Source organism: Aplidium turbinatum, chromosome 1, assembly GCF_918807975.1.
Source record: "Aplidium turbinatum chromosome 1, kaAplTurb1.1, whole genome shotgun sequence".
NCBI classification, from domain to species: Eukaryota; Metazoa; Chordata; class Ascidiacea; order Aplousobranchia; family Polyclinidae; genus Aplidium; species Aplidium turbinatum.
Window position 1 is genome coordinate 9336665 of NC_137472.1, and position 24713 is coordinate 9361377.

Sequence of the window (24713 nt, forward strand, 5' to 3'; positions counted from 1 at the left end):
TCGACCTATTTCGTCCCCTGAAAAGATCAAGAAAATTTTGAAATGTTTGTGGCAACTCCGATCAGCAACTTCCGCTCTGTTGTTTTTTTTCTCGATCTTTTCAGGGTACGAAATGTTCAGGGGACGAATTAGGTTGCACCCGTTGAGTCTCTATGTTTTCTTGTTGCTAATTACTTTTATGAATTCACTTGTTGAATTTTTCCATTGGAAATGACAAAATTACTGCATTTTCTGAGTAAATTGCGGGCCCCCTAATTTGCGGGCCCCGTGCGATCGCACGGTTTGCACACCCCAAAGACCGGCACTGCAACCATATCTTAGCCACAATAAAAAAAAGTTGTTGTTGCAACTGACATGGTAAGAGAAACCAAACTTAACTAAAATACTGTATTGGTTGTTTCTGCCTACCAGGTTTCTTTATTCTATTAAACATTTGCATCTTAAAATAGTCAATCAAGACAACACAAGGATTATAGAATCTTACAGACTACTTTATAGCAAATGTCACGATGATTTAAATACATTTTTGGACAACACTTTAATCTTTTGTTATGTTTAACATCATTAATGTCGTAACATATTTTTTTTACTTCTTTGTTTAAACTATAGGACTTCAAATTGTCCTAAAAATATTTTTGTTGCATAAAATTGTTACAGAAAAGAAACTTGTTTGTTTTTCGATACCAACAAAGCGGTGGAAATCTCAATTCAATTGAGCTTTTTTTTACCATGATCAATTGATCATGCTTCAGTGTAACCAAGAAAGAAAGACTTGCGTGGGTCCGGCTTAACCGCCTACGAACCGGCGTCGGTCGCTTTCGTTCAGACATGTGCAGATGGGGCCTGGCTCCTTCACCGGGATGCGAGTGTGGCGCCACATACCAGACAGTAGATCATGTCGTCCATGACTGCCCAATCCATCAACCACCACATGGAACGCTTGGACTGAAGGCCCTGGATGACGAGACTGTCGAGTGGCTGATGACATCATGCCCAAACATATAGTCCGGAAGAACAGCTCATACGACGAAGAAGAAGTGTAACCAACACGCATCAAGTTATATAATTGTACTTCAAGAAAGAAAGAAATATCTTTGAACAGGTGTCAACCCACAACAATGCTTGACATGAACGAGTCGGTTACATGTCTCATAAGGCAAAGTTATTTTCAAGCGAGTCAGCAGTAAATAATCGAGTTTCATCTGCTAGTTCAGTTTATCAAGCAATAGTCAAGAAAAGTTCTGTAGGCATTTCTCTCTAGAATAATGTACTCCTATAATCATGAGAGAAGTCAATAACTATAATCGAAGAGGCATCACTCCGCAATCGACGGCATTCCTTCGATAGTCTTGCCAAAGATAACAGTCACATGCTTCGTGAGCGGCGTCGAATCGGCACCAATTCGAACTTGGATCAGATGTTCTCAAACTGTGTGTCGCGACGCTATGATGCATCTTTTTAATTTTCCGAGGGTATTGTACAACGTTTTCGCTTCTCATCAAAACAATGGCAATATTAAATGCGCACATATATTAGCTGACATGTGCATTCAAAGTCATTATTCCGAGACTGTAGCAATTGAATGTGATTTATATATAGTAGCCTGCAACTATAATTCACTTAGCTGCATGGCAATTGAAAGCTGGTGACATAAATAACGAAGCTACTGAAACTCTTATCAGTGGGTGCGTGGTAAGTTCAGATGTTTTTTCAAAAGGCGTCACAAAGGAAAAAAGTTTGAGAACCACTCGTGGCCTTCGAAAATAGACGTAACCTAGACACCGTGTACAAGCCTTCAGAACTGAAGGTTGAAGATGATTGCAGATAAAATTGTACTCGGGTTTTACGTCTGCCTACAATGTTTCTTCAAATGTTTCAGTGTTCAATTGCTTTAGTGTTTTGTGGTTGTTTTCATCTTGCAATCATAATGTTAGTATATTGATAACTGATATAATAATAGTCGCCAATAAAAACTGTTGAATCAACATACAAAGAATTTCATTCAATATTTGAACTGTTGAATTGTGTTTAGATATTGCTTGATAAAGTACTTCTTTCTCATGTTAAAGTTTCTCATAATTAAAAAGCACTTGAATACTGAAACAATTGAGTAATTGTTTTTCGCATCAACCTAGTTTATTTTTTGGGTCAGTTGTAACTTTTGAAGTTATCCGAAACGATTTTTTGGTCGAAACGAAATCCAAACTTCAGAAATGAAAACAAACCGAGCTGAAACTTGAAATCAAATAAAGACAAAATATTTTCATACCGACAAAACCAAATTTAATAAAAAACCCTTGACATTTTTTTAGGCAAATCTAGGACACCAAAGTAGGCCTACATGTTTTTCTGCAATCGACTTCAGCCTTCAGTTCTGAAGACGGTTGTGCACGGTGTCTATGCCATCTATTTTGTATGTCACGGAACCACTGCATTTCAACCGTTTGACGGCATTGCAGACTGCTACCGGAAGAAACTAGAGTAGGCTACTTTGCTTACACGATAAAAGTAATAAAAATAAATTGTTTTTAATAAAAAAGTCAAGTCTACTCATTCTAATAGTATGTAAAATGTGAAAATGTTGCCAGAAAAACGCAAGAAAATATGTTATTGCAAAACTTCGTCATTTGACTCGAAATGTGGGTATATATGTTTTAAGCATTCGTCATCAAAATTATTTTGCAAAGTTTACTATCTGAAAATTATTTTGTTATTGTTATTTTGTGTCATTATTAAGTGTTATTTTGACTCAAAATTGGTGTTGAACAATATTGAAGAATAGGCATTATATCTGTTTAATTTTTCCTATTTAGCAGATAAGCTGACTGCAACTACCCTGTACTTTATTTCCACTGATTTATTTGAAGGCGTTACTTGTATTTTGGCAATTTATATTACAATGGCATGAGAAACGCAAACTTAATTGACTGTAATAGTTTGAGATTGCTTATTACAACCAATGGCATTCATAAATTAAACATGCACTTTGCACTGAGTTCATAAAGTAAGGTACATTTCACAATGTACAATAACTTGTTAAGTTTCTTGGTTGTCATTACCAGGTCGTATCAGTGACAGGTCTACAACTTGAGCAATGTGATCAGATGGTGCGATTACACTTGGCATGGAGGTGTACTTTGTTACCAACTCGTGAGACGGTGCTTTCAGTACCTAATCAAAATTCGACAAAGCAAATTAAATCATAAAAGCAATAAAACAGTCATTTATTACGCGTATCGCGGTACGTATTGGACAAAGATATGCAAATGTATCCTGCGTATTTTTCATAAATTATTAAAACGATTAATGCTGTACAATGTCCATACACAAAAAAACTATTAGACAACATAAATGTTGGTTGGAGCCAGATTATTCTGAATTCACTCTTAGCATGACTGCTGACAAATCAGTGACGAAGAAAATGTGTTTAAAGAAAAGTAATCTGCCACTCTAGTCACGTTGAAGCTGTAGAACCAGAAAGTGCATAAGCAAGTACAAATCTTTCCTTTTAAGTGTAAAATTACAAGGTTTTTCCATCCCGTGCAAAAGTATTCAAGTTCTCATTCCTAGTTTAGTTTTCAAATACAGTATATACTATATATACAAAGAAAATTATATTTTTGGCATAACCATGGTTGCCAATTCTCGCGGATTTTCAGCGGAATTCGGCAACTTTTGTTTCGGTGTCGAGGGAAACATTTATCAGTCGTGGGTTGTGCTGATGATTTCGTTTTACCGTATTTCAAAAGCAAACTTCAGAAAATAAATACCACTTCTAATCATAATTCGTTTTTGACTGTAATTTATGAAAAACTTTCACGTTTTAGCAACCTAATGGGCTTACTTCAGCTTGTAAATGTTTGGGCTACTATTTAGTGGCAATTGAGCTGAAAATATAAGAAATATCTGGTAACTTTGGAATAACCCCTAAGCTATGCACTTTCATTACTTATAATAACAATAAAAATTTTCTTAAAAAAAAAAGTATTTACCTTGTCCACTTTCACTGTGTTTGGACTAACGAAGATATAGTCCACACAGTCGATATAATCCTCTGCGTGGAAGGAGTATGTGTGGTAGTCACTTGAAAGTGAAAATGGTAAGCTGTGTGACAGTGTGATGTTTGTTCCGTGGAATTCTTTTAATCCAGCTGTTTCAATAATGAAAATAAAAATTGAAGAGATTTGGTACAAAAACAGCATTAGGAATTATAACAAATGCTCGTTACATTTTACTACAACTTGCTGTAAACAATAACTTGAAACTAACAATTGAAGGCATGGTTGAACAACTATTTAGGTCACATTTAATTTAAAGTTATACATTAACTTTTGGGCTAATGCTAAAATTATGTAGAGTATTCTCCTCATTTCAAGGTTATAGAAAGAAATTGGATTCAATTTGATTAATGTAACGATAAATCTAACATTTGAGAACTTTTCTAGGTGTCGATAGTGATAAAAAATTAAACGAAATGCTATGAAACAGCTATATATTGGTGTTCTGCTTACTGAAAATACCATCGTCTTAGGTATAGTTTATCGAGGTGAATGAAGTCCATGATCAAAGCATCTGTTCATGACTAAGTTTATTCCGTAAATGAATTAATTCATACTCATACAATAACATTCAATGCATTGCTTTCTGTTGCTTTTCAAAACATTAACATGAAATTCTTTTTTGTAACTCGATACAATCAAGTTTTCTTCTATTTCATTTTCTCTCTTGAGCTTTACACAACCAAAAAAATCAGTCATCACCTGAAAACCAGTCTTTATGGTTTGGTGCCACTTTTCCAGACAGAATATAGTCTACTACTGCAGTACGTGGAGGAGCATTAAAATCGCCAGAAAAAACATAAGATACAATAGAACTTTGATTTAAAGTCTTGCGTAGCTCGAGTAATTTTCTTTGAAGGAAATTGATAATGACTGCTGTCTAAAGTGATACAAAAAATGTGGTAAAAAACAAAAACATATTAAAAATACAGACAAGAAACACGTTAGTTAGGGTTGCGCTAAACATTTGAGGCTTAATTTTTTGGTGATCATAGATGAATTTAGTTGATATCTTTTGTGGTTCTATGCATTATGCAAATCTAGAGACGTTCCTTCAGATTTGAGTACAGACAATCACGAAGGCAGTTGGCCCAAGGCCATTGAGAGGATAGTTCAGTTCAGTTCTATTCATTTCTGACCATCACAGCAAAAACAATACACGTTAACATAACAAAAGTCGAGAAAAAGTTAGAAGCGTCAAAACGCGAACGTTAAAACGTGGTTGTGACCGAAGTTAGTTATTAAGTTGAAAGACATTTGGCACGGTCGCAACACCTTCAGAAAATTGTCTTCTTGTGTTTTGGAACGATAAAAAGCTTCTGAACAACTTCAAGCATGACTGCGTAAAAACATGGCCATTGCACAAACAAGATGTTGCCAAACATATAAAAAAATTAATATAACCATATAAAATTTTGTAACTACTCACTAAAAACCTTAACAACCTGTTTCACCCCTATTATGATTAATTATCGGAAGGTTCTTATATTCCCATAGAATTCTAAATAAGTTATACAGTCTTTAAATAGGTACTTTCTGATGATAAAGGTGAAACGAGCTGTTACAGTTTTAATGAGCAGCAACTGAATTTGATTTGTTAGCATCTAATGTGTAATACTCTAATAATGTTTAATAAAATAATAATAGTATTTTACGTCAACAGTACTAAATATTTAAAAGTAAAACCGAAAGAAAATTAATTAAACACTATAAAAACAACATGGAACGTTTAATTATTGTATTTATTATACAGTACACAATTACACATTACAAATAGTGTTATAACATTTACTATATTAAACACATTAGCATGTAAAGTATTTACCTGTACAATTCTTGCATGATCAGCATTAACTGGAGCATGCAGGTGTGTATTAACAACAATGATGTAATGAGATGGGTCTTCCACAGATTGAACAACTACAAGCTAAAGTTATACAAATATATGAATTTAAAGATTAGGCCTACTGTAAATTTTTCAAGAAAAGCTAATGACGATTGTTATACAAATTACCCATAAACAGAAGAGAAAATTTCATTTTTTGGCAAAAAAATGTGTCTTTATGTTGTTAGTATGGAAGAAATGTTCTAAATTTGGAAAGTTATATCACCAATCAGCAATAAAGATTCTGTAGAGGTAGATCAGAGTACAGCCCCGGAAGCAGAACAAACAGCACAAACATGATGGCTAACAGATTTGGTAATCACCTTTCAAAGATTTCAAATTCTTCATTACAAAACAGATAATGTATAATGTATTAATGTAGGCTATAATAATAAGTAGCTCGTCATCGTCGTGTGAGCCACTGGGGGTGAGTGTCCATTCTTTTACCAATCCAGATTCACGCTGTTCCCGGACTACAATGAAAAACTGCTAGAGAGTAGCCAGTATTTGGTGTCATCATCCAAGACAAGCAGGCCTTCCACTTCATTCGGTGGCTTAAAGATGGTACAGTCTTTGATGATGTGGTCTGTTCCTCAGCACCACACTCACAAGAAGAAGAGGCCATTCCCCATTGGTGCATGGTTGAGCGGAAAAGCCCGACGCCCGTACGGAGACGGCTGAGGAGCACTCACGCCTGTCTTTGTAGGACAGGTGTTGGCATCGAGGATGAACGAATGGAGTCTGGTGGTGCTTGACTTCCATTGAGAACTCCATTTATGGTCCGCCCAAGCAGCCGTAGAGATGTTTTGTCCATAAGGTTAGTTGAGTAGAAGTTGAGCGGCTGGCACGAATAGATGTTTTGATTTCAGTCGACGGGGTTGATCGCTTGGTGAATCAGAGATCTAAGTACAGTAGCTTCCATACAATAATTATGAGACATAGAAGAAGTGTTGCTTGCAAAGCGGATTCAGTTCAGTTTGCCATTGCTTTAAGTAGGGCCGTAGGCATTTCTGTTTAGAGCAGTGTACTGTTCATTAATACGAGAAATCAAGTGTAATGTTCGAAGAGGCGCCATTCCACTATCGACCGCGTGCTTTCACATGTTTTGCCAAGGACACAGCCACATGCTCTTGAGTGGTGTCGAACTGGCGGTCGTTCGATCGTCAAACCATGGCTCTCACCACTCGGCTATGCAGCAGATATTACGATACAAAAGCCTACTTACTAACACCACAGCGTCGTGTCTCAGTAGCCGCCGCTTGAAGACGTGATTATGAAAAGCCAGTTTGGCTACTGGTTGATTCGCGTCGTCTACCTCAAGCAACTTCTTCAAAAACTCTCTTTCAGAAGAAATAAGTCTGAAATAAAATTAAAAATCTTTGTTTTACAATGGAAAAAAAAACTTCAAAAATAAACAGCTTTGGTCACCTTGATAAATTATCTGGAATACATTATAAAATTTCGGAAAAGTCAAGGAGCATAACGATGTAACTTTAAAAAAATTACAAAAAAACACAAAAATGCCCACTGTCCCATAGAACAAGGTGGTAACTGGTAATCCTAGAGTCAAGTCCACAGAACTGGGAGCGAAAACCCTGCATTTGTTGCTTTCTGCCAAACACCATTGGTCGGTTGCATACCGGGTGGTGAAATCCTTGATTTGACGTCCGATACAGCGCTGGTTCGATATCACTCAAGAGTATGTGGGTCTGTTATAGGCAATAAATTAAAGGCATTCTTAATAGTATACTGGAAGATTGGCTTCCTTTATCGTCCACTTATCTAATCTTTACCAAAAAGGCTCTATTTAACTCTTATGTAATATGGTTCAAGCACATGAATCAAAATAATCCGTTCGACTCATTTCAAAACATATTTTCATGGCGAATACTTTCTGTTGATATAAAGATGAACAAATTGTAAAACTTACTTAAATTTTTGTTTGTTGAAAAATAATGCTAGACCCATTGTTCTATTAGCCCTGTTGCAATATGTAGATCCATAATTGATCTTTAACTCGGACAAATGGTCATTGAAAACAAATTGCTCCACTTCTTGCAAGGAAAGGATATCGGCATGATAACCTAGAAATATTGCGGTATGAAAAATATATAAATTTTGTCAGCCGATGATGAGTTGTTTAATAAAAAATATTGTCTTATAAGTAAAACTTATGATAAGATACAATATTTTTTATTCTGAATCGTTTTAGTGCTATGTGGCAGCTTGCATCAAATGTGATATGTAGTAAAGGACCAGACGGTGTGATTTTTAACCGTCCGGTGGCATAAGTAGGCCTACAGTATGGAACTTTTGCGTTTTTACATTGTGATAACTGGAAACCGAATTGAGATGAAATGTCCTAAAATCTCTACATTTTTGAGTTAGATTTCGAAGTCAAAATTTCAGATGAAAACCTTTACACGTTCCTAGGATAAAGAGCCAAGTTGTTTTTACATCCTTAACAGGCGGCATGGGTACAATTGTGCCTTCGCATCGGTATTTTGTATGGGCTTATTGCAAGAAAAAAAACATAACTTTTTTTGTATAAAACACCTTCCTTTCAATTTCAACGATAAATTAAGAAGCTATTTTATTCATTTCCACAAATAACACACGTTGCCTTTGCATGTGAATGTTCTTCGCAAACAGGTTGGGCGTAAACCACACAGCTTTTTCCTAGTTTTAGGTCGTTTCTGTTTGTGGTCTGGGCAGACACAGCAACTTCCAACAATCATAGTAAGATATGTCTGAGTGGTTTATTGAAACTGATACAGTTCAGTAACGTTAGTTTTAAGTTACGATTATTGCCTTAGTGCAAGTCCATTGCACCGAGTCAGATGTCTTGATTACGTCTTGCCGCCCTGTGGCTGTGAGTAGTTTGTAAATATTGCAGTAGGACTTGGTACCTACTACACAGTGATTTGTCCGTGTACACATAGCTCTACTCATGTTAAGACCTCTTTTCAATTTCTTTACGTTTGTGTGTATCTGTAGCTATTCTGCAGTAGGCCTACCTACAAGCGTAACAGAAACGTTCGGACCAAACAAAACCATCCATAAAGTGCATCTACGCTAATTCTCATGCAACATGTATGAAGATGCAATTGTACCTATGCAGCCTGTTAGCGTTATAAAGTTATGACACGTGACAAAGGTTAAAGCATTATGTCAAACTATTAGTCAGTAGCCAAGAATCTGACTGAAAAATTATAAAATCAAATTTCCTCTATTTTCGACTGCTTTGTAAAGCAAAAATCAATTGAGGTGTTATAGTCGTCATTTTATTTACGTTGATTTTATGTAAACTTGTGACCTGCCTCACTACATAATAACATTCAGCGTTTTCTGGTACAGACGCTGGAATTGATTACCACCGCACAACGCCTGTAATCAATGGGGTTGTGCGACAGGATACCACGAAACCACTAGCGGCGGTACAACTGGGTCCTTCTAGACGAGAACTAGCCTTGCGCAGCATATAGACGATGCGTTGTACAGCGCTTGGTTATGCGTGGGCGAAAGAATAACTTAAAATATGATTCGGATATGCATTGTAGTTATCAAAACATGTTTGTTTTTAGAAGGTTGGAACGCAGAGTGATACAAAAATAAGAAAAACATCTCATAAAGTTACAGAATTCTCATAAAGTTGCAAAAGTGCTTGTAATTAACTAAGTGTACAGTAGAAGGTTGACACAGCTTACAGGTTAAAGTTGTGAAGTCAGTTTCCGCACAGCACATGTTTTGAATACCATAGTGTACACATGTTGACCCATAAACTGGCGATGTTGTAGCTACCATGACGTAACTGTAACCTTGCATCTACCTAGTCATCATAGTAAGACGGGAAACTACGATCAATTTGTTGTCGCAATAAATTTCGTTTGTTACTTAAGTTTGCACTAACACTTGTTTCATATTTGTTGTTGCTTGTTTTATTCCCGTTATCGAGTACGACATGCTAGTTATACAATAAATAACAAAAATTAATTTAAGTCCACAATTTGGCTACATCTAAGTCATAAGCAAAAGATAATTTTCACTTTAACTCAAGCAGCGTAACATGAGAACGGAAAAGGGAAGATGCGGCAAAACGAGCTAGCGTTATAACATGCATTATAAAACAGCTTACAGTCAGAAAAAATAATTATAAAAACACATGGCCGCATCACCAGCAATGGTGCAAGGCCAGCTACGTTAGGTGAGGAGGAACGCTGCTGCGGTAGTATAAAAAAAGAGAAAGCCGGTAGGCAAAGAAAACCTCCCGAAGAGATTTTGCTAAGAAAGAAAGTAATCACAAAATCAACTAACAATAGGTTTACGAAAGTTACACAGCATGAAACATACAAACACGATACGTGATGCCATTGGGACATACTGGTAAGTTACCAGTATGTCCCAATGGCAGTGGTAAGGCAGTGGGTTAGTCAAAATTTTATATGTATTGCTCAGTCCAATAACACGCTCGACATGTATGCGTGATGATGCAATGCGTCTATCCGAGACAACCACATATGCATCAAGTTGGTGCTTCCCTTTCAGCATGGTAGGCGTGTTGACTGCAATATCATAAGGTGCAAAATGATCCTGCACAAGAATACCTCTGTCAGCCATGATGCTATCCCCCTGTGAATAGTGTTCATTAGCTTGCTTGTAGAGAGCACTTTGCTCGATAAGTTAGCAATCACTTGAACATCCACCTGTTGATGGGCCTACGTACGATAGGCTACCAGCCCATTTGGAGTGATGCCAATCATAATTTTTAATGTGTTCTTATTCTTGGAAGTGGAGAACGTCATGCTTTGAGCATCAACTTTTCTTGGCTTATTGATTGGTATTTCAGTTGCATCTAAAATGACACGTGTTGTGGGGAATGAATTTTGAAATTGTGTGGGCATGTGTTCATCCACAACAGCTCGAGATGGCCAAATATTAAGTTCCTTCAGCTGAAAATACATAAAGTTGATCCATACCCTGAAAATTAATGAAACTGTGCTTTCACTAATGTGAAAGAGAAAACTCAGCTCTTTAGTTTCCTTTGATTGTCTTAGCTTCATTAGAGTAAGAAAGAGCTGGTTTGGTGGGTCAAGTTTGCTGCTGGTATAGTTCAAGTCATATGCAGCTGGCTCCAAGCAACGCAAGAATAACATAAAGTTATCATAATCATCGAAGCCAGTGTAGTAGTTTATGACTTGCTTATTTTCATTGTAATGTTCGATTCTCATTCCAGTTGAAACGCTTCCTCCGCTATTGTCGTTGCTATCCAGGCTGCACTGAAGTGCAACTGAAGTCGCTTTCCTTCTCTTGCTATGAGGTTCCGTTGTATATTGAGCAGGATCAACAACCTCTCCTTCATGCTCCCAATCTTCAATGTTACAAAGCTTTTCTAATCTTCGTTTCAAACGCGCTCCTCTTCCTGAGGTAGCAAGTGTTGGTTTGAAAGTGAACACTGATGGCACACTGTTTGCTTTCAAGCAATGTGTTGTCATGCAATGTGTTCGAAAACGCCTGTTTACTTATTTGCTTTTATAGCCACAGCAACGTTAAATCAAGCCTAAAATGTATCAAGCTTTGTAATATGCACCTTCTTACCCTCACATCAACACAACGCTGCACTCCCATCCCACCCATATCAGCTGTACGCGCGTTACGCAAAGCGTGCTAAAGCTTGAAGCGATCACTGCGAGCGTGTTGCTAGGACCCAGTTGTAGCGCCACCGAGTGGATCGCACAACCCCACGTTCTGTACCACGTTCCTTAGTTGATTGTTTTGCGTTTCTTTCTTACTATATATTGCGTTGCTTTTATACACTGAATTAGTAAGTACAAAACCAGCTGAGTGGCCGAGTGGTTTCGCCTTCGGTTCTGGTGCTGGTAGATCTGAGATCGATTCCAGCTCGGGTCAAACCGAAGACTTTAAAAACGGTACCGATTGTGTTCTATCCTGCGTAGCGCAGTGAGAATGAGTCGGGTAATAATGTGATAAACATCGTAAACTTGATATAAATTAAAAATGAGCCCTGTCGCTAAAAGACCTTAGCTGTTGTAGAGCGACAATAAATAAAACCATAACATTATTATTAGTAAGTACAAGAGGTAAATGGTTTTCTCACTTGGTTGGCTACTACTATTATTATTGCTTATTTTATATTAAACGTCTGGAAATACTACATGACGAAAAGAGTAATAAGATTTTTTTATGATCTTTAAAAATAAGTTAATTATACTCTGCCATATTTGCAAACTTTTATCAAGCATGACAATTCAGAAGACGTATCACAGGTTAGCCACGATTTCACTTATTCTACTTGAACTGGCGAACCATAAAGGCCACATGAATAATCATGAATCTAATTCACCAGTTTGCAAAGATGCTGAAGAGATGCAAATGCTAAATAACCTTGCAGTTCTTTACGAATGGTTGGAAGTCGATACTCCATGGTTAGTGCGTGTCTTGGGCAGTAATCGTACCGTTTTGCTCCATTTTTCATTTTTCGAGAGAAGACGTCGTAAAGAATGTTATAAGTTACTAGTCGGAAACTAAAAAACAAATTATGAGATAACCTTGATAAATTGAGTATGGACACCTTTGTGATAGTTTGGGAGAGATATAATTCTGCAATACTATAGACATATGACAGACTAGAACTTAATTAATTGGATTGAATAACCTTATTTAAAAAACACTATAATAAACTAACACAATAACCTAGCATATAAAATTCTGACGTTCTGGGAAAAACTCGTCGGGAAATCACATAACCTCACAACGCCAACATTGTGATTTGCTTGCAAAAAATATTCGCAGTTACAATTTGCTACGTCTCTTTCTATGTAGAAATAAGAGGTTTTGTTTTGTTTGTCGTATCCAGGCGTACGCCCGATGATTGAAGAGTTAGAAGACGGGAAGCCAATCTTCAGGCATGCCTTTAAGTGTCTTACCAAAGACACAGCGGCATGCTTTTGAGCGGTGTCGAACCGACGCCCTTTCGAACGTCGTTCCAGGGCTCTCACCACTCGGAAATGCAGCCAATAAGAGGTTAATACATCTGAACAAAAAACATATAACTTTGAAATAAAACTAAGTGAGAAAATACAATATGCAAAGAGCTAAGTACAGACAAAAGGAAAAAAGTAGATACCAAAAGATGTTAACATTCTGTTGTAAAGCAAAGAAGAGTGCAGTCACAAGACAAGGATGCGAGTTAGCCAACAATAACAATATCAAGACAATCCGAAGACACGACTAAAAATCATTATACCAACGTAATCCAAATTAAGAAGAAATGATACCTCACCAGCAAACAAATAAATTACTTGTTGAGCTTGGTGTTACGTCGTTTTGTTTGAAGTGCCTCGTGAATTTTGATTTCAATTTTCGATTGACTAATTCAATTTTTTTTAACACTGTCCTACTTAAAAGATGGGGCCAGATCTTCCCCCTCGTGGTTTGTTTGATTACTAGAAGCGCAGCAATGCCATGTAGGCTACTTGTTGTTTTTTAATATTCGCAAAATTGCTTTTTTTTTGTCAATTTAAACTTTTGGTAAATTGTTGCTTTTTCTGACCCTTTATAACCTATGTGAAATTGATTCCATTACGTTTACAAAAGGTCAGCTCATAATTGCTTCGTACATCAACTTACGCAAGGAGAGAGGCCCAACGCCACGTTTCCCATTGTTTGCTATACCTTCAATAACACAAAGCATATTAATTTATTGTGCTACTATATGTACTTAAGTTCCTTGCAAGTGAAAGCAAAGTTGTTGAATTGAAGGATCATACGCTTTTTTGCGTTGTTAGCTCCACGAGGAACAGCAATCCACGATCAAAAAAGCAAATACAAACTATTAAAAATAGTGTTTCAACGAGCAAAATATTCATTGATGTATGAAAAAGTAACAATACGAAACCTTACATCGAACAACGACATGAAAAGCTAGTATGTTCTGACAAAAATTGCAGTTCGGGAAGTGTATTACAACAAATGCTTTTGGGAAGAACTAGAAAAATGACAGTTTTCCATTCTTTTGGCTCGAAGACAAACAATAGAAGACAAACAAACAATATAAGTCTGTTTGCTGCCTACAACTACATGTTTTGTTTAGTTGTTTGCATTATTCATGCACAGCTTAGGTCTACTGCACTGCATGTTGTCGCAATGAGAGCAAAATAAAAAGATCTTATGTGAGGAGTGACATACGACAATCAATGTTACTTTTCAAAACTATATTGCAACAATATTTAATGACTGAAAATCTATCCTGACTATGTCATGCGCTATCTAAGGTTTTATGCTGGGTTGGTTAACGATCGTCAAGCGCAACACTTATTCAAATAGAAAAACATTTAACCTACTTCAGGAAGCTTAAATATTTATCTCCAATTTAATGCGGCTGGTTGTAATATTTCTAAGTCTGATTGGATTATACCTTACCTATTTTTACCAGCAAGAAAGAAGGAAGTAGATTCTTGTCTAGGTTCAAATATAAATCTCTCTCTTTCCATTACTTCCAGACAGCGCATGGTTTGATTCCCCGTGGTTTCATTGTTAAGCCTGAACAATGCATTGAAACAGGCAAAAGAATAAGAGTATGGTTCACTCTGTGCCTCAGCACAACAGAGTCTAGCACGGCCTGCCAGAACACCACCGATTATGTTGCTATTAGGGAAACTTTTTGAGTCTGAATTGTTACAATCACTAACAATCTTAGAATTTTTCTACAAAGGAACATACTCGGTTGTGCTTTCTTAGACAGTGCTTTTAGTTAGTGAGATCCGGACTGTATTCTGTATCAAATGAGTAAGATTTCCGTTTCCCGTGTAATACCGTACCTTGGCATCACTTAAAATACCTTAATTTATTCAGATAAAGTAGTATTTTACAAAGAGAATGAGTGGCTATCTAATGTGTAACCAGACAGCCTCTTAATATGGTGAAGATCTTAACCCTACCTGGCATCGTCAGGCAAATATAACTTGGTTCTAACGTGGCATTAAATCATGCCTGCTCAGGGGTGGGCCGATAGGACGTGTTTATTTTTGCCCTCTAGGGGTTAGGGATCAGATCATGCCTAAATACGATCATAACCAGATTTAGTGGTTGTCTAGGTACTTATTTAATTAATAACCGTACTTGAAGATGTCAGTCTTGTGTGACTGACGAAACGTGAAAACAAACATGAATAATCTTGTAAATGCTAACATAAAAAGCGATAAAGGTTCTTTACTCAATTTGGATTTGTCCAACTTTCACTTATCAAAAGTGGGAAAATGTGCTTAAAAATCTTTCATACAGTTTGAAGTTACACAACCATTTAAATTGAATAACGCCCAAACTTAACAAAATACAAATTGTAGCTTTTAAATAGGATTAGCCCACTATTTGAATAAATAATTATGCATACCGTACTTACTTTCTTGTAGTATGCAAAGCCTGTTTATTGCAATTGACTGAGGTAAGTGGTAAGACTTGGCTGATGAACAGTAACAGCATGCAACATAGTTGAAATGGAGTAGAAAAGAGAGCTGCCCACAGAGCCATTGAAGCTAAATCACTTGTCAGAAAGTTTTTTTTTATTATAAGCTTAATGTTAACCAACCAAAGACAAATAGTACATAGTGGTCAGAGGCTCAATTGGTTAATATGCAGCATGGCGATGTATATAGATCGCAATGATATGTAGGCCTAGTACCTTAGTACGTTATCAACGAGTTTCAGGCTTTTAATCTACTACTCTTTATGAGCGGTTCTGTAGTAGCAACAATTGCCTTAATAAATATTATTAAGAAAAGCAATTCGTTTGTTTTATTTTTCGTGCGTTTATTCTGCCAAGATACAATTTGTACGGTTGCAATTCAGTGACAATGGTATGGTCAACTACATTTCTTCTAGCAAATTTTACGTGGCACTGTTGTCAACAAAACATGTGATCTTTACATGGTATCAAGATGAGCAGAAAATAAAAGAGGAGTGACATACAGAAGTGAGTTCTCAAAGAAAAACATCTCAGACAGCCACTTTATCTGGTCCAGATATTTACCAGATCGGATACGGATCTGACCAGATTTTTACCAGATCCGGACCATATAAAGTGGCTGTCTGGGATAACTGCTTTGAAAAAGAATTCCAAGTACAGTCCAGCTCAAAACTGTAAGCTCACTCTCGATTTTTTTTTCACTCCAGTGGTATTATTACTCTTTCTAGTACCTCATTTGTTTTCACTCTTTCCCGCTTAACGTGTTACAGTATCTGTTTGTTAACTTTTAATCAGCAAATGCTGAACTGTTTTTGTTTGCTTGTTTGTTTTTTCATATATTTACCCTGCATTGCGGGGAAGCGGACTTGAGCGCTATGCATCGGTGTACGCCTTCCGACGTACACCTGACCCACGCTGCAGCCGACAGCAATGTCTGTTTCCGATTGTCTACTCTACTTATAACTTAAATTTGGTACAACCCATTACTCGAAATCGATCACTAGGTAGAGGCAATTATCGTAAATTTTCTTGCCCAGAGAAACAACAGCAAGTGGGGGTGGCTGGAGTCGAACATGCAGGCTCTCGACTGCGAGCCCAACGCGCTAACCACTCGGTCATTGCTGCCGACTATACACATTGCTGCCGACTATACATACACATAACTCAACACATCTTTAAAACAAATACAAACAAGTTCATTTTTTCAATCTTTTGTATGACCTCATATATTTTTCAGCACTGCAGCTATTGTACCAGGCATGCTATCAACAAAGTTGCTGCAAGATTCAGAGGTAATTTTGAAGCCACGTTAGTTTGATTGCTGCTTTTTGTGATATTATGCTGGTAGGATTTTGTTCTGTCACTTTTTTCTTCATTCAGTGCCATAAGTTTTCAATAGGGTACAAGTTTGGACTATTACCTGGCCGATTTAGGCTTACAACATTTTTCTTCTGCAGATAGTTAACACTACAATCATGCACGTCATGTGAATGTCTAACTAGACCTTGAGAATATTCCGATATTTATTATCATTCATCGTGGTCCCTGGTTGTAGGAACTACATTACCTCCCAGATCGTGATGCTGAAGGGATGTTTATTGTTTGGACCGTATAACCATCCTTATGGCCACAACCAACTTGTCTTCAAACGAGACGCTTTTAACTCCTTCTCACGGAGCGAATTCAATGCTGCCCTTAAACACATAAAACCTGGAAAGACTCTTAGTCCAGATGCACGCTGGTTGCGCTTTAAAATTCTGGTTATGCAATTTCCTAGCGTCCTGCTTGCGCCGCCTAAAAATTCTGAATGTATGGAAAAGATCTCTTTTCTCCGCATCCCAAAGCCAAATAAACCACTAGCTAGAAGATGCAAGGAGCTGCCACCTCATCTCCTTGCTCTGCATTCCTTTCTAGATCCTTGAGAGACTGATTTATGCTCGTGTCGAACCAATGATTGACCCATTGCTTTCCAAAGAACAAGCTGAGTTCCGACACTAGGGGTCAACTGTAGATCAAGTCACATCATTAACTCAGGACATTGAGGAGAGTTTTTCGAAAAGAAAAGCTGTGCTGTGTTTGCTGACCTAACATCAGCCTATGACACCGTCTGGCACCGTGGCCTAGTCTACAAACTACTCCGCCTAGTCCCTGATAGACATATGATCATGGAAGTCATCCACAGCAAGAGTGTTATCCTTACTACCAGAAATGGAAAACCTAGTAGACTACGGCGTCTTAAAAACGATGTCCCACAGAAATCAGTCTTGGCACCCCTTCTTTTCAACGTCTATATGTATGACCTACCATCTACAATATCTGACAAATATGCATACACTGATGACTTGGACATCTTGTACTTTGCGAAAGACTGGCAATCATTAGAAACGACGTCGAGCCAAGACATGATGGCCATATAAGGATACATCCATCAATGGAAACTGAAGCTCAGCGAAAGTAAAACGGTGACGCAGCCTTCCATCTTAACAACAGGGAGGCTCAACGTGACCTGAAAATGACCATCAATGGCAAGATCTTGCCTTCTTGACCAGAGCCGACATACCTTGGGGCTAGGCCGGATTTAGGAGGGGAAGAGGGTGCAGTTACCCCGGCCCCTTTTTTGAAGGGCTTCCGAGGTGGAAAAATGTGATTTTGTGTTATTATTATTATTTTCTCTAAGTCTTTGAAGTTTCTACAAAATGCCTCCTTTTTCCTTCAAGGTTAATTTTTAATCACAAGGTGGCGACTGAGCTTGACGTCAAGGCATTAGCAACGGTGTGGGTGAGTTTCAAGTTACTTTGTAAAGTTTTTCGCGCCTTCTATGCGAAAAAATTTTTTGTACGGGAGACCCCTAATCTAAAAGTGCCCCGGGCCCCACCATCAGCCTCTATTTGGGGCTACACTTGGCAGGTCACTCACATACCGTCACCATTTACAGTCACTACGCACAAAACTAAAATCTCGCGTCGCCTTGCTAAAACGCTTGGCAAACACAACGTGGGGTTCAGGCACTGACACCTTGGCCACTGAAACCCTTGCTCTGGTTCACTTCGATGCTGAATATTGTGCCGTGCCTGGTGCCGCGGCCGCACCCGCCTCATCGGCCGGCCAATCAATGACCCATTGTTAACTGTAACTGGATGCCTGCTTCCAACTGCAATAAACTACCTACCAATCCTTCCAAGCATCCAACCTGCTGAGCTTTGCCGAAAGGGAGTCTTTATACATCTAGCTTGTCGGGCAGAAGATCCCAACCAACCTACTTCACTCAAAACTCGACGTCCCACCTCAGGAACCCTCCCGACAGCTAAAGTCAAGACAGCCCTTTGCACCAGCTGCCGCTGAATTATTACAACCATTCAGTGATCATACCATCAGCGCAGCACATTATATGGAAGACACCTAGAATGCAGCATGACATCACCACTCCACGGTTTTATACCCCATCCAATGGCACACCCCCCTGGTATGGACCATTGGACCTGCCCCGACCGACATAGGTTAAGCTTAACAGAATCCGAACAGGAATCAGCCGCTTTCATTCCAACATGTATACAAGTGAGGTTTGGCTTCCTCATCGGCCTGCGAATGCGGCGCGGAGAAACAAACTGCTGACCATGTCATTCTTGAATGTCCAATTTACAAGGCACCAAGTTGAATGCATGGTATAGCAACACTGGACGAAGCTACAATTACCTGGCTTTCCATCACATGGTCTGAAATCTGAACTATTCTGTCTCGCACAAAAGAAGAAGAATCTGTTACTATGCATAGCATTGTAATTGCGACATAAAGCGCAATATAACATACCATTTAGAATAATTTTCTGAGTTTATTGTAAGTATCCAAAAATTTGATAGGAGGTCTTAAACTTTCAAACGCAACTGTAGCTTCGTGCTGTTTCAAGCACGCTATCCATTTCACTTTTTCGAACCAGATGTTGAGAATGAATTACGAAGAACTAATGATTATTGGCAAACCCGTAAATTAAGTCTGGCTGAGCCTGCTGAAGAAAAATACATTTACTGCAGCTGAAATGTAAAGCCTTGTCTGAAAGCTCTTTCGATTTAACCAAACAAGATCCATTGAAATTTAATCCTTTTAATCAATGAAACCAATTAAATGGAACTAGGAAGGTTCAAATAGCCTAAGGCGGTTTCTCCGCAAAAAAAAAAACGTTAGTCATCAAGATAACACAAAAGCTCATAAATAGATATATCAATTAGATCAATTAGATCCCATTGACCCAGTCTACATAGCATGTTTAGTTTTCAATTTACTCTTGAATAGACAGTGCAAGGAAGGACGACCAGGACTAACTTACTAAGTTTTCTACAACTTGTAATACTGTGACGTTAGATATCTGTAATACTCGACATCTTGGAGACCCTGTTCGTTTGTTAACTGGAACTCGAAAATGGTTTCACCCTGAGCACAGACCTTTTGTGCTTTAATAAATAATTTAGAGGGGAAACTTAAGTGTTGTCCTTTTGGTTTAGAAACATTTAGAAACGTCAAGGTTGAGTTATTTACATTCATCCAATTGCTTTGTGTGGCTTTGATAAACAGAACTTGATAAGTGAAGGGAAGAAATGGCAATTTAATCTTTATAAAAATGCTGACCAGGCAGAAGTGTTGAGGAAAGTGTTGTAACATATTTGTAACTTAGTTGACAAACCAAATACTTCTCCTGCAGCAATATTTTATACAACCTACAATTTTCTGTTTTTTTTTGCATTATTGAGTATGTTAGAAGGCGTATGAGGTGTCGCAGCGCATAATGCTTTCGAGATGACTATAAAACTTGTAATTTTTTTAAATTTATATTTGCTGTTAATTTTGTAAATTTCTCAAGGTGTTGCGACGTGCCAAAATCCTTGTATTTAGTAGATCAGTTCTCTCTGGAGCACAATTTAACGTTCGCGTTTTGTCGTTTCTCCCTTTCTCTAGACCCCTCTGTTGCTGTGCTATGGCAAGTGATATTGTTTTTTTTTACTTTGGTGTTAAAAAAACAAAACAAAAACATGATGATGATGATGAGACGTAGTAGTAAAACCCACGAACGTGTCACCATTGTCACGCACGAAAACAAAATTATTGTGCCTCTGTGTGTGCGTGTACATTATTGGAAAAGTGTCATAGAGTTTTGTTAAGTTTGCAGTGTCATTTGCCTGTGAAGAGATAGCAACATTTCTTGAAGGTATGAATGAGGATGTTTCACGTTTTTCAGAACCACTTTGGCATCTCAGATTTTTGGTAACGACTAGAACAGCACACAACTAAGACGAAAGAGAAAATTGAAAAAAGAAAACTAATCGGAAAGTAGTTAAAACATCGCACTCTCGAGTTTTTTGGCGCTAAAAGTAACTACTTTTAATTCTCTCATTTTCGCAAACCATCATTTTTCCCGATTAGTTTTCTTTTTACAATTTTTTCTTTCGCCTGAGTTGTGTGATGTTCTAGCCGTTACCGAGATTTTTGGCTGATATTAACACACAGTTAACCCTATTCGGACTAAGCTATTTTTGTGAGGTAATGGCCTAACGTGTGGACTTATTCCATCCACACTTTCATTTGCTAATAAATGTTGATATAAAAACGTTACGAGGTTGCTTTTTTCGCAAAGTTAAAGCAAAATTATTGACAAACTAGTTAAAATTTTAAGTGGATACACATACTCTACCAGTTATTTGCTACTGCTTTTTTGCTAAAAGTAGTCATTTTTTTAAATAAATTTCTGATGTCTCCGTCATAATCTCCTGAAATCGCTAATATCTTCGTTAAAGGCACGCGGTCCAGTCATGCATGTAATCCGAAATGGTCAGTAGTCATGTAGGTCACGCAGTAAATCTTGGAAGGCACAAAACAATACAAATGTTTACTAACTTGCTTGTACAAGATGATAAAGTTTTTCAGATGACCTGGCAATTTTAGGAGTAGGGTGTCAAAAACTGCTGATAACTAAAAAAACTATACCACATAAAAATGTCATTTTATTACTAAAACAAAGATGAATAATTTTTAGGAAAAGTCATAAAACTTCAGCTAATTTGAGCCATTAACTTTTATGTAATCGATGAAAGTTTTAGGTATGGACGGAACCCGTCCACCCGTTAGTCCGAATAGGGTTAAACGATGTGACCTTGGTACGGCGGTGGGATGGCGCAACGGATAAGGCGTTGGCTTTCCAATTATGCAAACCTGGTTCGACTCCCGGCTTCATCTGGTTGTTGAAAAACACCGCTCACCTCTACCCAGGGTGTAATAAATTGGGTGGGCGTAGTTGCTGAAGTAAAGGCGGCCGAGAGAAAGGAACTGGCCACCCTACTCTCCATAGTGCCGAAGGCTTAGTATAATGAGAACCTTATCTTCTCATTCCCCAAAGCTCAGTATCTGAGTATGGGACCTTTACCTTTACAGAAGAAAAAAGAGCAGTAGCAGTTGTGAGAATCGAACCAACGTCAATGAAATGACTACTTTCTAACCCTAACCCCAAAAAAGCCAACCAGCTGCCAACTTAGTCGGCAGCAGTGGCCGAGTGGTTAGCGCGTTGGGCTCGCAGTCGAGAGCCTGCATGTTCGACTCCACCCCCCCCCGCACTTGCTGTTGTTTCTCTGGGGAAGAAACTTCACTATGAGTATAATTGCCTCTACTCAGTGATCGATTTCGAGTAATGGGTAGTACCAAATTTAAGTCATAAGTAGAGTAGACAACCGGAAACAGACATTGCTGTCGGCTGCAGCGTGGGTCAGGTGTACGTCGGAAGGCGTACACCGATGCATAGCGCTCAAGTCCGCTTTCTCGTAATGCAGGGTAAAAATATGAAAAATAAATAAACAAACAAACAAACAGCTGATAGAAAATCCAGCACTTGATTTGCTTTGTATCATCATCTTTTCGCCCTTTTTCACGTCTCGGAAAACGTAGTTTATGATTGGTTCGAGTTTTCATTTGCAGTGCCAGAAATATTTCTTGTTAAGTGACTACCAGTTTGCTTACCCAAAAATGGCTTTTCCGAAACGTACTTTGTGAAACGACTTGGAAATCCTATGCTTCGATCAGAAAGAAGCCGATGCTGCAATGGGGGGTCTGGGGGGCTGCGCCCCCAGAAGTTGAAATGACTATGACGATTTTAGCCCACTGTCCAAAATCACCCCCCCAAATTCTAAAAGTGGATAGAGCCCCTGGATGATACTAAGGGTCCGTAACATTTTCATAGCGGCCCGAAAACTTGAAGACACCACTACGGACTGTTTAGATAACATGCATTTTTCTTAAAAGTGTTTTAATTTGGGCCCAAGGATCTCACCGGGCCCAAATTATTTTTTCAACTGCCCTGTGCAGTGTGCAGTGTAACAAATTGTTAAATAAATTGATGCTTCTGGTGCGTCTTTGATGAGTTTTACAGGAAATGTGATGGCTTATCGTGGCGGAAATAGCTTCCAATAATGCAAACCTGGTTTGGCATCTGCTTTCACTTGATTGTCGATAAACAACGCTCACATCTACCCGAAATGGTCAGTAGAGCGCTACTTTTGTAGCTCCGCTACTACTGCGCTAGATTTTCAGTAGCGTTAGCATGTCAAATGCTAGTTAGAGTAGAGGCTGCAGTAGTTATTTTTTCTCAAAGTAGCGAAGATGCAAGACATTTGTTTCAGTCGTACTTCCGCTACTTTCCAATTTAAAGTAGAAAAATTTTCAAAGTAGCGTGTGTGCGCTACTTTTATAGATGCACACATCTGCCTATGCTCAAAGTGCAACAATTTGAGTGGGCGTAATTTCTGAAGCAAAGGCAGACGAGAGAAAGGAAATGGCCTTCCTGCTCTCGTTAGTGCAGAAGACTTATTGCAATGAGGGCCTTATCTTCTGATTCACTATCCAATTTCCCAATGATGATGACAGGGCTGGAGATTAAGCCATCACTGGTAAATTGATTAGCAATTAAAGAACCGTGTTTTGTCTTGGAACATACAATTTTCTATTCTTTTGTGTTTGTTTATGTTTTCACTGTATCGCTACTACGTCGCTCTTACGTAGGCGTAATTCGTTAAGCAAATTTAAGTTGAAGTTGTCCTTAGATCAAGACGGACTATATAGAGGCCATGACAACGTACAATGGGATTGTTAAAACTGGGGGCAGATAGTGACATCATAGTGCCATTGTCTTCAATTGAACCGACATCAAACGTTAATATTTATAACACTGAAACGAAAACTGTGTCAGCTTTAAAAAACTAATATGTTGTTACAGAACCGTTGCCTACTGAAAGTTGAAATAAATCGCCAAGTAGCCTACGCTACTCGTCTTGTAAACAATTTATATATTTTTTAATCTCGTATCAAACGGGCCCACCACAAACTTGTAAATGTAAAATACAATTAAATCGTTCGTTATACTGATATTGTACCACACCAACCTTGAAAATTGCGATGGATCAGCCATGACAACACTGAGATATTTAAAACAGTAGGCTAACATCACTAGCAAAAAGTATCTAAAAAAAAACAATGCATCAGCTAATCGTAGCCTAGACTCGCTTAGTTAAAAGATTATATAATTGTTAACGTGTAAAAAGTAAGCCATCATTCACTAAGCCTTATAAACAAGTCAATATCGAGACAAGGCTGATACGCATCATCTTTAGTATATAATTAAGCCATCATTCACTAAGCCTTATAAACAAGTCAATATCGAGACAAGGCTGATACGCATCATCTTTAGTATATAATTTGACTAATATGCTAACCCGACTTATAGTAGTACTAGTATTAATGAGAACACTCAACAAAAAAATTGATAAATATCCAGAAAAGCTCATAAACTAACCTTAACTATAGTCTATGATAATTCTCAAGCTTGAGAATTGTAAGTCTTGTAAGTGTTCTAGTAGGCTACTGGGCAACTTGAAATCCCGTCTCAGTCGGTTGTATGAGCTTCTGGACAAAGAAAAATATTCGAAGGACGTAACGATCGTTTCCACGGTGTATTTCTTTTCTATAGCCGGCATAAAATTCATAGATTTCATCTGTTGCAAAAGAATACTTTGTTGATGAGAGAATTCCATATAATGCAAGAATCTCACAGCTTCTTGAATTTGTGACCATCTGGAACATTTACTTGCTGATTGAGACGTTATAGAGCATTTTACTCCAGAATGAAATGCTTCAAAGCTCAGATTGTCATCAATTCTTAACACAAACAAGGAGCCTAATCATCTTCTCCACCACAAGATCTCTGCCTTCCCAAACGGGCACCCCCGCCGACTGAAATCAAGACACCCATTCGTGCCAG

General features: G+C 38.0%; 1 protein-coding gene and 1 pseudogene across 2 annotated transcripts; both read right to left on the reverse strand.

Moving 5' to 3' along the window:
• Positions 1-2839: 2839 nt before the first annotated feature.
• Positions 2840-15553, reverse strand: LOC145770778 (2',5'-phosphodiesterase 12-like). Of its 2 annotated transcripts, XM_082582497.1 has the most exons (10): positions 15362-15553; positions 14383-14502; positions 13591-13635; positions 12346-12485; positions 7874-8027; positions 7169-7301; positions 5884-5985; positions 4761-4938; positions 3993-4150; positions 2840-3171 (listed from the first exon to the last, which is right to left on the reverse strand). In XM_082582497.1, the coding sequence occupies exons 1-10, from the start codon at positions 15487-15489 to the stop codon at positions 3037-3039; spliced, it is 1293 nt and encodes a 430-aa protein (XP_082438623.1). In that variant the 5' UTR covers positions 15490-15553; the 3' UTR covers positions 2840-3036. The 2 variants fall into 2 exon arrangements, with proteins under 2 accessions (XP_082438623.1, XP_082438631.1); XM_082582505.1 differs by lacking the exon at positions 13591-13635.
• On the reverse strand, positions 10249-11435 carry LOC145774830 (uncharacterized; annotated as a pseudogene).
• Positions 15554-24713: the final 9160 nt, after the last annotated feature.

What these genes read in the sequence shown, in the direction of transcription:
- LOC145770778 (XM_082582497.1), bottom strand. Translation starts at nt 15,489, where the DNA reads ATGGCTCTGTGGGCAGCTCTCTTTTCTACTCCATTTCAACTATGTTGC. An exon ending in TTTCTTGCTGGTAAAAATAG is followed by an intron (nt 13,636 to 14,382) that starts GTAAGGTATAAT and finishes GTGTTATTGAAG; the next exon opens with GTATAGCAAACAATGGGAAA. An exon ending in ACACAGTGAAAGTGGACAAG is followed by an intron (nt 3,172 to 3,992) that starts GTAAATACTTTT and finishes AATTTTGATTAG; the next exon opens with GTACTGAAAGCACCGTCTCA.